This window comes from Accipiter gentilis, chromosome 2 (genome assembly GCF_929443795.1).
Source record: "Accipiter gentilis chromosome 2, bAccGen1.1, whole genome shotgun sequence".
Classification (NCBI taxonomy): domain Eukaryota; kingdom Metazoa; phylum Chordata; class Aves; order Accipitriformes; family Accipitridae; genus Astur; species Astur gentilis.
This window is the reverse complement of record NC_064881.1, coordinates 31,287,928-31,306,594: the sequence shown is the minus strand read 5'-3', so window position 1 is coordinate 31,306,594 and position 18,667 is coordinate 31,287,928. Positions and strand designations below refer to the sequence as shown.

Genomic DNA, 18,667 nt, shown 5'->3' with positions numbered 1-18,667 from the left:
GTGTAACACACGGTAAACAGAAAGTAATGATCTTAAACAGGCCAAACCCTTGAATTCGTCACTAATAAATGTCCCCGTGCATTCAGCAGTTCTGGCTGCTGGGAGCCTGTTTTCTTCAAACACTTCAAACACTAAAATCCAGGAACATTTATTATTTTAATCCATTACAGGCAGTGCTTGATTTAACTTTATTGGTTGTGGTGGTGGTAGTAGTTATAGTGGGGGTAAAGCTATGTTCTTTTACACATCATTTCAAAAGGGCTTAATTATATTTTATAGCTCAGGCCAGGAATCCTGCTTGTTTTGTGTCTAACAAGGTTCAAATGGAGTTCAGGTCAGTGATGAATCAGAAGAGAAGTCAAAGATGGTTATCTATTTGAAATGAGCTCATCTCCCTTAAAGAATAACTGGGCAGGTACATAATGTTCATTACACTACTGCATACTAAATAGCTGAAAAATGTCAATTCGCCTGTTGATTTGGTAATTTTGGATTTTGTGATGCCTGATCAGAGAGGGCATATTAAAGTAAAGATCTAAAGGGATTTTCATTTTTGGTCAAGGCTGTCTTTGGTATAGAATAATTTGGAACACATTTGTAAAGCTCTATCTTATTCTAATTAAGTAGAGAAACATCCATAATGGAAACCAACAAAAATAGTGTTCATTTTGCACCCATAAGTCCAACTTTCAAAACTGAGTACTGTACTGACATGAGTAATACTTGGTTCTTGTATCATAAACATTTTATTTTGAGATATCAGCAGTTTTCAGAAAAGTGACTAAACATTCGTTCCAGCTTTACAGATGGGCATGGAGAGGTTCTTCAATTTAAAAAAAAAAAACCTATGTATTTTCACATCTTAATTTTAGGTGGTTGGTTGAAAACTTTGGTTTATTTTCAGGAGATAGCTGGTACCTACAACTGTCACTGATGTACAAAGTTGTAGATACTTAGCACTACAAAAAAAAAATCAGACATCGAATGGTTGCACAGTAAATGAAGCATTCCAAAATAGTGGATGCCACTCAAAATGTAGCCCTACATAACTGTCACAAGGTTGAATTAGAATTACAGCTTTGGTGTCTTGTTCCTCTGGTCTACACTTGATTCACTGGATTTCAACTGCTTTAATAAACTAACTAGTCCATGAACTAGAGGGTAACTTTTCTTTACAAATAGCCATCCTGAAGATAGTGCCTAGCAGCACCTGATCTGTTTGAGCCTCTATAAGCCCCTGAATCACGCTTGTGGGAGTCCGAGACTTGACAGATATACCCAGGCCACACAAACCAAACAGGTTTCCCTGCACTCTCAAGGATGTGTTTCCCCAGGATTAAGGCCAGTGTGGGTCCAGGCTCCTATCTTCCAATCTTCTCCTCCCTTCGGTCCTTCCTCCCCCTCCCTCCTTTATAAACTTCTCTGAATTCTCTGTTGTGCCAGCATGGTCATTAAAGTGTACCTGTCCAGCGAGCCAGCTGAAGGAGATGATTTTGCTGGAAACTTTCCTGTCGGGTTATCTTTCAGACGGAGCAGTGCCCTGACTCAACTCCATGAACAGCTGCCTGAGTAACAGAGCTAGCAGAAGGCAGAGTATGGAAACGTGCAGCCACAGTAACCTAAACTTCCTGTGGAACTGCACCTTTTGTTTGGGCAGCAAGCTGGTGATCTCATCCCATAAAAAATATTCTTGTCATAGAAAATGAAGAAACATGTCGCCAGTACGTCAACAATTTAAACAACTTAAGGAAGTAGTCGGTAAGACCGGCCAATAATGCCTAATCTCTGTGTTCTGTACCTCACGCTGCAAAATGTAGGTTTAACTGGAGGAATGGCACAGAAAGCATAAAATGTGCAAAGAAAACATTCAGCTTTCACTGTTATCTGTATTTCCTCATGAATGTAAATATTCGCTACAGAATTAACTACCACGAAAATGCTGTATCACCTACTAATGCCACATACAGCACTGGGATCCACATAACAAAAGAAATTCCAGTCTCAAGATAATATGCAATTACTTCCACAATAAAAGCTGAAAAGATTACAAAAACAACCGTATTTGTTCAGAATTGAATTTCATTTGGAGTCAACTTTTTAAAATCAAGTTATTTAAACTGTAAATACAGTTCTACAAAATTAGTGCACGCTGTCTTGAATCAACAACCTACAACTAACTTTCCTTTCCTCCCCTGAGTTAACATGCTAGTTCATCAGTAGCAATTCTGAACCCTGTTACAAAGTACTAGTAGGGAATCTGACCAGGATTAATAGTGGTACTCAGTCCTGGGATTAGGTGGTGTCTTGTTTCATGGATTTTAGGCCATCTGTTCTTCCCTCCTACATTATACTCCTGCAGAACTATAAACGCACCTCCACCTCAGGGACTATAGAAAGGAATTAGAATTCTTCTGCTTTTCATTATCACAAGATTCAGTAACTCATTTCATTGTCAGGATAATCCCCTTTTACTCTTTCTTTTGCGCTTGCAGGGTATGCCAAAATGACAAATAAAATCCCAGATGTTAGAGACCTGATGAGGTCTCCACCTTTTCTTGAGTGTTGGGTTTAAGCTACTTGGGACATGGTGTCAAATCTGACAGGACCCTGATGCCCACACCCAATATTTATTAAGGTTTGTTAGTGATTTGTATAGCTGTCTACAAGCTGCACTTCCACCTCAGTCCTCAGTGGCCATTTAAATATTTAGTTTGTCCTCTGGCTTTTACTGACAAAGAATTAATTTCCTATTGTTCAAGTGTTGGAAAGAGTTTATATTTCTTTCTAAAAGTAACAAAGGTCTTCTGGGTGTTGTAAATGGCTTGTTACTGCTGCATATTATTTTAGGTAGTCATATCTAATTTAATGTTTTATTTCCCCATAGGCTAACTCGCATATCTGTAGCATCCAAAGGCTATGACAACGCCTTAGCAGAGTTTTCTCGAGAGAGTCTGTTAACTCCAAAACGAAGTTTGGTCTTTGCTCCACACCAATTAATAGCTGCATTTAATTTTTAATATTTCTGTAAAATATCTTAAGTATGTAATTTCTTTCAGGTTTAGCAAAAATACTTGCGATTGTCATATGCTCAACTAGTGTTTATTTTTTCCCCTTATTTATATGCTAAAGTAATCATCTCTGTATACGGGACGAAGGGCTGGGGAATTCTGTCTATGATCTTTGGAATATTCTATGTCTGTAACTCTCTCAGTTCAGACACTGAGCAGCAAGACTTCCCTCCTGTGTCCAGCCAGAGCAAAATAAGGCTCCACCGAGAGGCTACAGGCTTCTTGCTGTCTTCCACTCTGGGGAGAGTACAGTTCTCAACTTCTCTCATTTATCTGCTCTTTTGGCAGGTAGGTAGTGCTAATTTCAACACCAAACCTAAATTAGCTGAAAGCCATATGTTTAGAACTGCATTCTATTTCCTAGTATTTATTGCTAAAAATTCATTCAACTTTAATGGCATGTGAGTGTTCTGGAGTGAGCTACATACCTCAAGTGTGTGATATCAAGCAATTTCAAATCTGACTGGGTACATGGCACTCGAGAGCTCTAGCCACTTTGTACAAGATGCCACATACTTCAGAGGGCAAAAATCACTGAACCAGGTCTAATGATGATTCTTGAACTTGGGGTTTTTGTTAACAGTACAAGCTGCCAAAAATGAGCCAAATGTTTGTTATTTGCTTGTATGAAATGGGTACAAGTTTTAAGTTGTAACTCCAAGCCACAAAATATAAAATTACTACAGATAATTATTTTATTTAACATCAATACAACTTAAACTCCTGCCCTTAAGGGTATCAGAAAAACTATACTGGTAGCCTCTTCTAAAGTAAAATTAATAATATCTGTTTTTCAAAAAGGGATTTTGTTTTGGTTTGTTTTTTGCCAATACACTGCATCACATTCTACAACAGTGTTACTTTACAAAACCCAAAATACTCGGGATTTCACCATAAGTACAGAGGAGAACATAAGTATTCTAGCAGAAATAGTAACCATGTTGTTATAAGTAACTGTTGTATTAAAACATGAAAAATGTCCAAAAAATGAAGTCCCTTGACACGCTAAAGGTTTGGGGTTGTATAACAGTGCAGCAGGATATGTAGAAATAGAGGTGTTTTAATTTGATCCAACTGCAATGTGAGTGTTCAACACTTACAATTTGTTTTGTTAGAAGTGAAATAATTCAACTAATTAGCCCCTGTGTTTTTCAGAAGCTACATCTTATTACTTTCCTAAGAAATTAAGAAACAGAAGGCCTTTAGCTTCTATGATTAAACCAGGAAAGTCTAGAGGGAAAACTAATAATTAAAAAAAGGTTATATGGCAAGCTTCTTTCTTAATTTCAGCTAAAAAAATCAAAGCATTACACAAGGTCACGCACTTTTGTTTTCCCCCTATACGGGAGGCAAAATACCGACAATACATTCTTGCGAGGTTTTTTTTGCTAAATAATTCCTAGCAAATAGGATTCCTTACAAACCAACTTCATCTCCTACATTAAAACTCATCTGGAAAAGGGGTCGTTTACACTGTTTATAAAACAATGCCACATAAAATGTGTAAAAAAACATATTTCACTAAAAATAGCTTGCGTAAGTAAGGGATTAGAGTAGTTTCTACTGCTATAATTGTTCCTTTGTAGTTTTTTCCATGATATTTTTGAACAGTGTTTTTAACTATGTTTATTAAAGTCAGCACATCAAAAAGGATCAAAGAGAAAGCTAGTGAGAACCAAAGGAACCCCAAGCGTATTGTGTTGTCTCACTGGGGAGTTATGCAGATTCAAGTAAACAAGTGCAAATTGTTGAGGTTTTAATGAAAATTTTCTACAATTATTGTATCTGAAGTCATTCTATATAATAACATCTGTACAGCAGATGGCCATACTGTACAAAAGGCAAGCAATGCTCCTTTTTCTTCCTCTAACTGTACATCTGAGATGACTACTTTTGTCATTGTGCTTAGTTTGGTTCAGCAAATAATTCGTAAAATGCAGCTGCTGCAGATGGTCACAATAGTTATTTGACTGTAAAATCAAAGACACAGTGAAGTATTTGCGTATTAGTTTCATTCTGTAAAAAAAAAATCTGACATTAAGCCTGTTCAGCTCAAAAGGTATATCTATAAAACCTTTTGTAAAAAGAAAACTAGTGAAGAACTGACATATTTAAATAGTCCTTGCTCCCAAGACACAGCTACTAGACCTTTTTGTAAAATTGAGTTAGCTTGCATGATTTCTTTGCAATAATAAACCAAATCTAGTTAGTAACTGTGGTATTCTCCTGAAGTATTTTTTACACAAGGTTATAACACCGTTTCCCCCCATACTGAGTAATTTATTTTCTTTCCTGAAGTTATAATTTCCACTATTGGTTTCTATTGGCACTTGAATTTAAAATTAATAATTTTAAATAAAAATCCAAACAATTTATTAAAAGATTTTTTGACAGTTTCAATCAGTTTTGTGGAAGTGTGTTTCTCACACTTCTTGAAACTTAAAACAATTTATTGCACTGTGGCAATAGCATGCAAACCTCATGCACATGTATTTTTCTTTTTATAAAGCAAAGATAAGGCAACTTTAACTGGAAAAAAATGTGAAAAGAGTCTGTTGATGTCTATTTATTGTCTGGTTATGAAAGTTCTTCATACAGAATAATTTCCATTTTCATTAGATTCAGCATCAGTATTGCTTTACTTAACAATGCTTGCCAGACTACAAACATACTGAAGATTCATGTATAGCTTGTGACATTAAAAAAAGAGATTGGCTTCCTCAGACTGCCAAAAGAATTAAGAAACAGAACTTTGTAGCAGAAAGTTTCTGAGGCTTAATGTGCAAGGCAAGGTACATCCTCCTTCTAGAAGGATGAAAAACTCCAGGGTAAGCGATACACACTGCTGAATTTGCCAAATTGCTTTATAAGTACAGTGACGGAACGGTCTCGGCTTTGATTTATCAAAGCTTGCTGTGGACACCATAATGTACCATGGGACGGATAATATATAAATGATAGAAGGGAAATGATGGAAGGAAAGAGGATTATTACACAGAAAGAAAACTAGAACTATTTAAAGGACATTAGAAAGGCCTTTTACTCAGTTGCAGTGCTTTCTATGCTAGGGTTGCAATCTGATTGGAAAAGCGTGGGAATGCAGGCACTGTTCCTGCCTGTACTGCTGTTTATTTATGGATAAATCAAGAGTTTCAGGCTCTAGCACTTTCACAGGCTTTCATGTCCTATGAACCTTAAATTTTTCATTTTTAACTTTTAAAACAATAAAGAAGTACTGAAAGTTGCTGGCCTGAGGAGAAATATTTCTGATGAAACAGAAATAAATCACCACCTTGCTTGGCCTACAACTTGTTCCTCTCAGCTACAGACCGTTTTACCTCAGAAGCTACTCTGCCAACTACCTACATCTGGCTCATCTCCACATCATGTAAATGTACCATCTTATTAGTTTTATTAAAAGACTAATAAAACAGTTTACAAAGACACTCAAAATGTCTTCATTTTAAATGAGTCTCTGGTATCCTTTTAATTGTACCCAAAGTGTAAAGTTTCCTTGCAGTTCTACAGTAATGAGTCTGGAGTGCCCATTTCCCCTGTGTGACTCTCATCTGTGCAGAGGAAGCATGTAAAAATTTAAAACTTCATAAGCCTGGAGGAGAATAATGGTATGACCCAGTATTTACATAGTAGCGTATGTGAGGGCTCTGAAAATTATTTCTGTATTTTTTCTAAACAGAAATATAGGGTCCTAACAAGAAAATGTAGTTATAGAGTGAAAACTGTCAAAATTTTGCCCTTTGAAATATGTGCTGAATTATCAGAATACCAGAATAGTGGTTCTTGTAACCGCTACTCCAGCCAGAATTCCATCAATAAATTAGTAACTACAAGCTGGGGAATATTAACTACAAAATTAAGCACTCTTGGGTGCTGCCTCACTGAAAGGAAAACTCAAGTAATGGAGTCTATCAGGGATTTGCTATTTTCTATTGTGGATTTATGATGGTAGCTAGAGGAGTTCCCCTCAATGGCCCACGCTTTAAAACGGTTACTAGACCACCACTTAACAGATCAGTAGCACTTCCAACTTCCAAAACTCTTACCTGCAGTTTTATGTCCACTTTTAATATTCAGGCTCCCACTAAGGTTTGATAAAGAGACTAACATACAAGGTTTACTGGGATGTGGGATGGTTTCCATCGAAACAACCATCTGAACGGTGTGAATGGAAATTTTCTGGAAGCAAGAAAGGGCTCGCCACAAGTTTTCTTGTACTGAAGCCTTTTGTGCAGCATTGGTGTGCACTGCAGGTAGCAAATCCTTTGTACTGGGGTGTTTGGTTATCAAAATGACATCCTCATCTGGAATAACACCAGCTGATGGAGCAGACTCCTTTCTGGGCTCATCATCATTTGTGGTTATGATTTTCTTCAAAAACTGGTTTATTTGATCAAGTCTGACAAAACTGAGATTTGCTTTCAAAGGTTTTGATATGTCCACATTTATGTCAGCTGTAGGAGGAAATTGGAGAAAGAAATATGAGAAGCTATAGTGCAATTATTCAAGCTATGTAAAAATATTAGGCATTTAGTGGAGAGTGTTATTTCTACTGTTTCATTAAAAGGACTGAATCAATGGTAAAACAAAATGAAACAATATTTTTAGGATTAAATCTGAATTAAAACATCATGAAAAGTACTATAAGCAATCTTCACCATATACAGTTTTAAAGGAAGAAAAACATGTCACAATGTCGATCTTATTTGCTGGTTTCTTCCCAGAGATTACCACAGCCATCTATCCCAGCTCAAACCAGGACAGAAAGACACACACTTTATTTGACTGTGCAGGAGGATAAATTCATTAGTCCTTTTGTGTCAGAATGAAAATATACTTCATGTTCTCTTGAGTTTTACATCCAGTAGAACTATTTGACTGAACTCCAAAGCCAACAGTGAACATTTTCAACACATTTAAATGAGTGAATAACATGTATATTCTGTTGTTTCCTACACAATTAATATGCAGTATTCTTCAATGTCTTTTCAAGATGAAATGTGAAATAAAAAGCAAATATAAAAACTGAGGTATGTTTAGATTTATTTGTTTTCCAGGGAGATTGGAATAACCTAATATTTTTAAAACATTCTTTGTCTCCTTAGTAAAGGATTTTGGTACTTCCTAGACTGCTAAAAGTCCTACAGAATTTTTAGAAATCACAACTAATATGAACAACATTGACAATAGTGATAAATTTAGTAGCTGAGATGTTGCAATTACCCAGATTATTCCACAGACGGGAAGCAGGATTTTACCATGGTTGAAACTTATTTCTCTGCTGCTATCTCCCTTTTTATCAGCACATTGCACTTCATTACAGAAATTCAGCTTTTACTTAGTTTTTAAATTTTTTCATTTTAAATTTGGCTTTCACCCATAATGAGACAGCTACCCTGGGCAGGGGGAAAAGTTTGCTTTTCACTTTGCTGTTTGATTTCCACCACCCCACCTCCAAGAACCAGAAATGATTAAAATTCTGTGCATATATCTAAACTAGTTTAAATGTTCAGAGAAAACAGCACCACTTAGTTTCAAGTTTCATTATAAATATGTAAAGGAAACACTGTTGAAGGTTTTACACAGATTAATGAGTATTTCACCAAAATTAGGACCTAGTTTCAAGTTGTCCAGGATCACGTTCTACTCTTAATGTTGATGCAAACTGATGAACTAGATTCTCGCACTCTTTAGGTAAATTACAAGTTTTTACAATGGTAAAGGGCTGCAGCAGCGGAGCTTCGGAGGTGCTCTTAAGCATAGGTTTATACTGACTTCAGAGGGTTCCAGGCACATGACAAAGCACCTTTCTGACTCCCCAAAATATCTGGGGGTTCTAAACTTTAGTTAGATGCTTTGGTATCTGAACAGATAAGTCTCTGAATTATAAACTAGAACTTTTTCTACAGAGATAAGAGAAACTTATTAATGACCATGTAAGATTTGTTATGGCTAAATTAAAAACCCCCAAACAATCTTAGAAAAAAGTCTGTAGTACTCCATAGCTAACCAAAATTTAAGACTGAAAAACTATTTTAATTGTCACTTACTATTTTAATTAATGGTTTTCTGAAAATATTGTTTGTGTGTGTCAAAGCCTTCCATGCTGAACTAGAAACTGTGGCAAAACACCAGCTAACACGTGGGCCTAGTAGAAAGGCAAGTATCAAAGCTAGTGAGCTGGACATTAGAAGAGAGCAAGATTTTTAGGCATCCAAAACCACACAGGAACAACTTGGAAGATTTTTCAAAACATTTATGTACTGATATTTTTAATTAAAACCAAGGGAAGAAAACTGTCTTAACACTTTTGAAAATCCCTCCACTCTTCTTGGCGCTAAAGAATACCCCCACGCTTGCCTACATTTTTGCACACATCCTTGGTTCTCTCCTCCCTTTGAATAGAGAAAGGAGACTTATGAAGAAAGTAGAGACACATGTGACATCACGATATTAATGTACTTATGATAGTCAAATGGAAAGAAGTGTTATTCTAATGAAATGTTTAAAAAACCCCCACCAACCACAAAACTCCAAACAAACAAATGAGCAGTATTTTTAGAATGACCCAAGTTTGCAGTCCAACTTGCACTAGCATTTGGGTTTCTGAACCATTTAGGCATACTCAAAACAAGTTCCTCATCGACTTAATTTTCTCCATTACTGATGTAGTAATAAAGGAGTAAAAGAATAGATGTTCTTGGCTTTGCTACATAATTAAGTCTGTAAGTTAGTAAATGAGGAAAGGACCCTTATTGCTTGGTGTGACAGCTTTCATGTCTAACCGCTTTGTCAAAGGCACATTTTATTGCCAACACTTTCCTATGGTAGTATAGTCCAGAAGAGGAAAAAACAACAAAAAAACCTACAGCCCCCCAACTGCTAAGATATAAGTTGATAGAACAGGTGTCAAGTTAAAGCCAGAGAGTAAACTGTCAGAGAAAGATTTAAAAGAAGATGAATATGAGAGCAATAGTTCTCTCTTGGGCTTCCTCAGACCAGGGCAGAGAAGACACAAGGGCACTGGTGAAGCTCAGCGGTGGAACATGCATGGCACCTGTGATCCTGAGCCTGTGTTTTATCACTGCTCTTAGTCACTTGTTTTCATAAACACCACGCTCATCCAAGACAGCAATAAAAAAATGGACACTAGGACACCAGAGAAAGGCAAATGACTTCCCTGTATTCTGTTTGGAAACTGCGTGTCACACAGAAAAATGTTGTCATTACTGATAACTTGACAAAGGTTTGTATTAAGTTATTATTATCCAGTGAATCAGCCCCGCCAGAAGGTGGTGGCAGCCAGAAGCATAATTGCAGAAAATGTAACTCTGGAACTTTCACTGCAAATATTTTAACTATCTCATAATGACATAGGTTATTTTTACAACTGGGGAAAGATTATGTAAGGAGATTCTTTGGCACTTTAAGTAAAACATTCAAAAAATAAAAATCCAATTGAGCAATCAACATGTTTTTAGTCTTTGTCCTGTTTTACAATTTATACTTAGAACTGTAAAAGAAACTTCAACATTCCTTCTAAGAAAAACATATTTAAGTGATGGACAGAAACAGCAAAAACTGATGAAATATGAAGAGCTATTTATAGAAGTTGATGAAGATAGATGTTCAGCAGCTTCTCCAGTCACTCAAAGTGGGCTAAAAAGAGATGTTGCGATGTAAAGGGTCACCTAGATGGAGCTGGAATAAAATTTCCAGGGTGCAAAATCCAAGGATAACAGTCTTTTTTAGATGATTTTAAACACCTTGGGAAGCACACCACACAACACTGTGAAGATTCTGTGCCAGTAGGAGAACACAGTTTCCTATAATTCAAACAACTCATAAATTGTCCGAAATTACATCAGAATCAGGACAGGGCAAAAGGTAGCTCAAAGCCACCTTTAACTCCTTGATTATATCGGTCTCTCCATTGCCTACTAGTGACTGGCTACCACAGTTATACCCCAATACTTTCTTTAGATTTAAGACATAATAGCAATAACTTATTTTGCTAGGTATGATCTATTTCCAGCAAATAAATAGTAAAGAGACCATGGTGCTTGTAAACAAACTGCGTTCAAGTAAGTTATTTCTGTTTATGTTTAAATCATACTGAACTAGATGATATCAAAGCAGTATTTTTTTTATTACAGTGTAGCATTTGAGTGTAGAATTTGAATTGTTCTTCCTCTTTCTCAATTTCTTCACTTCATCTCTTTAGATTAACCAGTAAATCCATGTATGTCAATTACTAGTTTCTAATTACCCTTCACAACTTTCTGAACAGCTACTAGGAAACAGAATGATGAAATAACTATTGAGTTAAAAGGAGATTAGATAAATATAAATAAATTACTCTTATTATATGCTCCCACCACACTAGGAGATGACTTAACAGTGAAAGGAAAAGAATCACGTTGCAATAATGAAATCAGAGAGGGAATTCAGGTCCCAGAGGCGATTCTACAGAGTTTATGTTAATGTACACCTTGTGGGGGACCAAAAATCAACTGGAATAGTTTCCTGAAAACTGTTTCCAGCTATTTTCTCATTTAAAAAGTTCCAACTTCACTTGACCCATTAGTCATCATATTACTTACATTTATTATGTATTTTGAAATCTATTACAAAAAACCCAATGGATTCAATATGGCCTGTTTGAACAAAATCATAACATCTATAAAAGAAAACCTATGAGCAGCACTCTGAAATTTCTGTCTGAAACAATTTCTTTCTTTGTCATTTTATTACTTAGAGCTTCAGATAAAAGATTTCAAGGTTATGAGTATTTTACCCTTGTTCTCCATAACATTCAGATTTGTACTGTGAAGATATAATTTTATTCTGTGAACTTGGGATAATGATATTACTCAGAAGGACTTTTTATTTGGTGGGCTAAGGATGAATAAGCAACACAAAAATAACAGAGCTCCTAGCAAGTTACTTTAGGTCAATCCTAGCTCTTACTTATTCTAATATATGCCATAACTTAATGTACACCAGGTTATTATTTCTATGACTAGTAAACTATCATAGTATACTCTTAATCTGACAACCCACAAAGTAAACTCCATGAAAATTATTTATAAGCTTTATTTATAAGACTGGGATCTTTTCACAGACTATGAGAAATGTTGAACTGTGAGAGAGAAAAATATGGCATTTTCCAAGAATTTGTTCACTTCTCATGCCCCTCATTTTGCAGTGGATCTTTTATTTCTCATAGCTAATATAGAAAAGGCCAGGTCTCTCTTCCTCAGGTTGGACATTGGTCTTGCTCTCTCCTACTCCAAGAAGGCTGTAAAATATTAAACTTCTCAATAAATACTACTGCTATAGAAGAAACTACTATTTGCCCTAAACTCTTATGAGGATTGAATTTCCCAGTCCTAAACAGGAGAGGAGCAGACAACAGGCATGAAACATTTTACCACCAGTAATATTCTTTTTCTGGAAGCTGATGTAAGGAGTCTAACAGAGGAAATCTGAGGAAGGTAAAGGTAATCTTGAGCCCTGATTCTGATTTGGAGTCAGGGTGGCCCTTCAGTAACAGGGAAATGGCTGAATTGCAAAAATTAAATTTATAAAAATAGGAAAAAGACAGACATGTAAAGAAAAGACTAGCTGTACTGTTCTCAATTGTCCCTGGTCAGGCATCAAAAGAGAGACAAATTAAAAGAAATTGAAAAGTAAGAAGAATACAAACGAATTGTTTTTATCCTCTCATTCATCGTTCCCAATTTGGATCAAGGGAAAAGAAGGAAGAAACTTGAGACAAGGCTTCAGAGGCCATCTGCAGTCCATCTTGTATTCTGCTTCTGTGAGACAGATGCCAATTAGTCTGGAAGAGGCTAGTAGTCACTGCTCAGTATTTCTACCTACTGCCGTCTGTGTGCTGCAGCCCCACAGAAGCAGCTCTCTGAGGCCAATATGGCAAACTACAGCTTTCAGGGAGCTTAATCAACTTGAGCCATGTGGGGTGTTCCTCAGCGGTAACAACTCCTGCTTCCACAAACCAGTATGTCAAGTATGTCATTGACATTACACAAAGGAGACACCAAGACATTAACAGTTCTGTCTAGCCAGTGCCTGGGTTTGAGATCCCAGGCAAAGCTCAGTGTGATGTAATTCTATTAATATTTTTAAATTGTCACAACTGAACCGAAATCAATTGTTGTAGGTCAAGAAGAACAAAGATACCATTAATAAAGGATGGAGGGTTACTGCTATTCATAGGATGTTGACTGAAATTAAGCAACAGTGCAACCACCAAATACACTACAGAAGTGTGTCAAGAGTTGGGTGGCAAGGCTGAAAACTACAATGGGGGCATTGGGAGGTACTACCATGAAAGGAAAACCCTAGCTAAGGGATACATTAATTCTCTCAACAGAGAGTCAGGGAAGTTGAAGCACAATACAGTGAGATGAAATAAATTGTTGCAGGTCATGGAGCACATTTGTGAAAAAAAGAACCCATAAATACTAACTCTCTCTTATCTGCTTAGCTGCTGAATAAAACATCTATATTAAGACATACATGAAAAAAGAAAGAGGATTTCAGAAAATTGAGCAAATGTTTGAAATAAGTTTTAAAACAATGCCAATACACTGAAAAACATACCAAGAAAATATTTTCCAACTTATCCATGTGGCTTTGGTGCGCAGTTTTCATTTTCAGCACTTAGGCATTTAAGAAACTAAATTTAAAGTAAGTGTTGTAGACGCTGCTTTTAGAAAGGTACTTTGATAATTTTATGCATTATTACACTGATATTACAGACAATAGATGTGTCAAAACCAAAGCAATACCTACCGGCTGGTACACCTGTTTGGAATATTTCTCTTTGCCCTCTTAATCAAATAAATATCATTTCATGGCTACAGTGTCAGTGCTTTAAAAACTTGTTTGTAAAAGAGCAAAGGGAAAAAAAACTACTAGAAAGCTCAAAAGTTTTGCAAATGACCCAGAGTTAATTAGAAAAGTCTGCACCCTGGCTAGTTCCCCTTCTCACGTGTCAGCTCTCATTAAATCAAAAAATTCTCATTTCAAAGTTAACAAACACCATGGTTAACAAAACTGTTAAACTGGGATCAAGTGGGCACATTCCTAGGTTTATATATGATGTCATGCTAAGCAGCCCACAGCTGAACTTGCAAGTAGTATGAATGATTTTTCAATATATTAAGTATCTGATCTAATGCTAATTTTCTCTCTATAGGCTAACTGTGCTGGGAACAGGTGGCCCTGCTTTCAATTACGGAGGGCTAACATGCCAGTGTGAGGCCTGGATTAGTTCACCTTCTCACAGGGAATTTGCCTCGGTTGGGAATGGATTTATTATGGCTTCACACATGGAATGGAGCTCATGTCAGCTGAGGGCAGTGATACATCATATGATTCAAATTAACCTGCTGTGGACTGTTCCGCAGGGCTGATATTGTGTATTAAAATGACGACATTTTTAAAACAGCTTGAAAGAAACCAGGATTGCTGAAGTGCAATGGTTCCAATTTGTTCCAACTAATCTATCACCTGCTGGAGATATTATTCTAGTGGGTTTCTGGTAGCTGCTATTTTCCAGGTTTCTCCAAACCACTGACCTTGCTAATGGATACAATTGTTGCCTCTGCAAATAGGGGGAAAAAAGCTGGAGAGAGTGCCATGGTGCAGTTTTGTTTGTTGCTTTTTACATGTAACCCTAGATCCAGTGCTGTGCCCCTCGCAGTGTCCAAACCATGCCACGGAGGGACTGGCAGGAAAGACCAATCCCCCAGTTCTCACTTTATCTTTCAGTGGGACAAGGCATTTCTTAGTCTGGATAGTTTCTGCTGTAGAAATAATTTTGAAAGATGAAGTATCAAGGACTCCAGTTATCTCACACCTAGCCTAACATCTTCCCAAGAAACTGCTGGGGGAAGAGGACTTTGGCATAAACCATCTATATTTTGCATGTGTAACTACTTTAAGGCAATATTTTGTATCATTTGCATGCAGAAAGAATACATCAAAAAGACAGCTTTTATACCTAAGAAAGCATAGTTGATTTAAAAAAAAGAATATCCAAAGAAAGGACTAGAGGGTAAAGAGGACAAATTTTCAAAAACTATTAAAACAAGATGGTCATATTTGTTCCTCACCTAATGAATAATATCTAATGCTGAAGCAATAAATAGTTCACTTATATGTATTAGACAAGAATTAGATGTACAGTCCAGTAACAGCCTTAATATAAAAGAGAGACAGTCATGTAAACTGATGTAGATGGAATTTAAAAAATTTTAAATAATTAGTTACTGTAGAAAAAGAAAGAATAGTCCTTTAATACATTGTGGGGTTAAAGTTGAGGTCTGTTCCCACAGGCCTGATGATGAATGCTTATTTCTCCTAGGATCCTATTACCTTAAATCTGGAAGAAATATCATTTTTCTTTAGTTGCCAAAAATGTACAAAATAATCAACTCATGTGGCAAGAAGTGCATTAATGTATCCTGTTATTCTCATTTAATTAGTGGTTTCCAAGTTTAGCTACTTGCTGTAGTTTTTTGATCTCCAAGCTAATATGGACTGACAACCTGGTTTCCTGTGTGGTGAAGCCATACGATTTTTTTATGGAACACTATCTACTTATCTACTTCAGCTGACAAACTATTTACAAGGAGTACCGGTTTTATCTAACACAGCAAACACTGGGAACCACTTGCAGATTTTTTGACTGCTTGCATAGTAGTTTGCATCATAAAACATGGGCATGTTTGACTTATATTTGAAATTTAACCTCAGCAAACCAACAATATATTTCCTAAGAAAAATGACATTACAATTAAACCACTGAACTTTGAACACTTAAAATCTATACAGAAAACTGTATAGTTATCCCAACTGCTATATCCAGATTTTTGTCTGCATAGGCACAGCTTTTAAAAATGTGCTGACTTTTCAATAGCAGATGAGCTGTACCCAACAGGTAGCACCTACTAGTGCATCCAATGCATTTTAATAATTTACTTAGTGCAGTTATAAAACACATATACATAAATTTAGGAAAACACACAGTATGTCCTTAGAAAGTATGCCAGTTAGTAGCAGCATTATTTGCCAAATGTTTACTAAAAAAGAGTAGGCCTTCAAGGCCTGCAACATAAGTGTACTCTAGCAGTGCATTTGTTTATTCAATTTAATAACTGTGATGTCTCCCATCACAAATATCGTTTGTCTTACGACCTTACAAGAGTTCTCAGGATTTTTGCTGAGGATCTTGTCCTCAATAAACAACTGCCAGCTTAGTTAGGATCTGGTGATGTAGACACTTTCTCCAGGCCTGCTGAGGGCCAAACTACCTCACACTGCAAGAAGTTGTGGTTAGAGGACTTTCCCCCCAGGAGAGTTAGTAACTTATTTTCCAGTAGCCTGCTGAGGAGCTGTCAAGCTTTCATAACTCCTTGCATGTGCTGTTCTGACGCAATCGCATGCAGAAAGCGCCTTCCATTAGTCATCCAATGAAACCTCCAGCCCCCAAGGAAGGTTTCTTGGTGAAGGTTAGTTTATTTGAGGAGCATCTCATAGTGGCAACAGCTGAGGTTAGAAAAATCTGCAAAGGAACGCAGAGCTGTTTTGTTATATTACACCAGCAAAACACTTCATTAAAATTCAGAGTAATTACTGTTGAGTCATGTGTAGTGATAGTTCCAATTAGCAGCAAAAAGATGATTCAAAAAAATGCCTTTTGGCTAAGAAGAAATCCTGGATGAAATCTCTGAAGTTTTATACGCTTAGCGAGACCGAAGCTTTTCATGCATTAATTTATGGTTTTTTTCAGTTTCCTTATTAGCCAAATACCATGGAGGAGAGAGATTTAACACCGATTTGAGATCTGACTGAATTGTTGAGAATGGGTTAGTCACTTAGACTACTTGTGAATATATACTTTGCAAGCTGGTACCAACTTCCATGTTTGCTAGTTTAGTTAGAAGTCTGTCCTACTGACAGGAGAGCATCAGGGAAACACCTTCAGGTGTGTAATAAATTAAATATAAAGGCTGTGCCAGGAAACTGCAGTGAGAACCTTGAGAAAAGGGGAATGCACAGACGAATGGTCTGGGAATATGGGAATCTGCCAGATGTGGGAAAAGAGGACACAAAAGAATTGAAGGAAAAAAAAAAAAAAGAATAAAAGAAAACCAGTCTGGCAGCAGTGACTAAAAGGCCACTGATAGTAGGTGCCTCTACCCCTCTTGTGCTGGTCATGATCAGAATGAAAATCTACTATTATTATCAATTAATCTGTCAGTTCAAATGGCAGTAGAACATGCAGTAGGTCTGAAGGTTCAAAGCCCTCTTAATGAAGCTAAATAGGGATCAATATAACAAAAGCTCTGCATTGTCAGGTGGTTTTAAAATCTTCCCTTAAAATAAGGCTTTTAAGGCAGCACAGAAAACCAGAAAAGGGGCAATAATGAGGTTGTTCACGTACTTGATTCTTTCCTTGAGACTCCTGCCTGCCTGCCTGCAAAAAATGGATTTTCACCCTAAGACAATATGACCTGTGTTTCCAAAATCTAAATTTCTATATTTTTAAGTACCTTGGAAAACTAAATTGTGTGTTTTAAATCGGTAGCCTTAATATAATGAGAAAACCTTAAATTTCCCTGTGCCTCAGTTATCTTCCATGAAATGGTGGGGCATACTATTCCATCACCCATGGAAGGGTTGTGCAGGTAAATTAGTATTTCTGTAGTGCTCAGATCCTAAAGCAGGAAGCAATGCAGAAGAAATAAGTAATTCTGCTGTAGACCAAGGTTTAGGTAGTGTGCTGTAAGACTGTATGAATAGGTAACTGAATGAATAAGAAAACCCAGTACTGAAGAATTGCTCACTAAATGACTGATTAACAGCTCATTCTGTAAGCTGAGTAAAGTAAGGATATTCAGAGGGGAAAAAAAAAGAAGCGTTACACAATTCAACAAATTGTAACAAGTATGCATAAGATAAATTAACTATGATGGCATAGGTAAATGTAAACGTATTTTCTAGCTTTTAATATAACTTTAATTATATTCTACATAGTAATGTAGTTATAAACACATATTTCACAAAATAGAGAATGGATAACATAATTCAATTTGCAAGAGTTTCTGACACTCTAGGAGTGAAACTTCAAGTCACATTATTTTAATTAAATGCTAATAAACCTTCATACTACACCACTTCTGTGTTAATTAAAGAAACAAAACATCACTATTTTTTAAATATTACAGTATCAACACTTTAGATTGTAGGAATTTGCAATGCCAGGTATCTAGATTCCAAAGAACCCAAGAGTAGGCGCCTTATAAAAATCTTCAGAAACATTTTAAAAGTCAGCTTTTATAAACATAACTGTAATAAAATTACAGTTGTTCTAGGGCTAGAAGCAGGTAGGTTTCAGTCCGTTGGAAATTTGCCAACCTCAGCCTTCTTGAAGAGCAAAATTTCTAAATTTACTTTGGGAAGAAAATAAATAATTAGACCTTAAACCTATGACTGGTCCAGGACAGACCATTCCTCAACTTTGATTTCAATTCAGGGTAATTGCTGGA

General features: G+C 36.4%; 1 protein-coding gene across 8 annotated transcripts in view; it reads right to left on the bottom strand.

Moving 5' to 3' along the window:
* The window catches only part of VPS13B (vacuolar protein sorting 13 homolog B), a 485,377-nt gene that overhangs the window by 89,089 nt on the left and 377,621 nt on the right, over positions 1–18,667 (bottom strand). For all 8 annotated transcript variants that reach the window (XM_049818749.1, XM_049818740.1, XM_049818775.1 and 5 more), the window contains one exon: positions 7,133–7,540. In XM_049818749.1, coding sequence (XP_049674706.1) covers positions 7,133–7,540 — 408 coding nt within the window. The remainder of the gene's footprint in view (positions 1–7,132; positions 7,541–18,667) is intronic.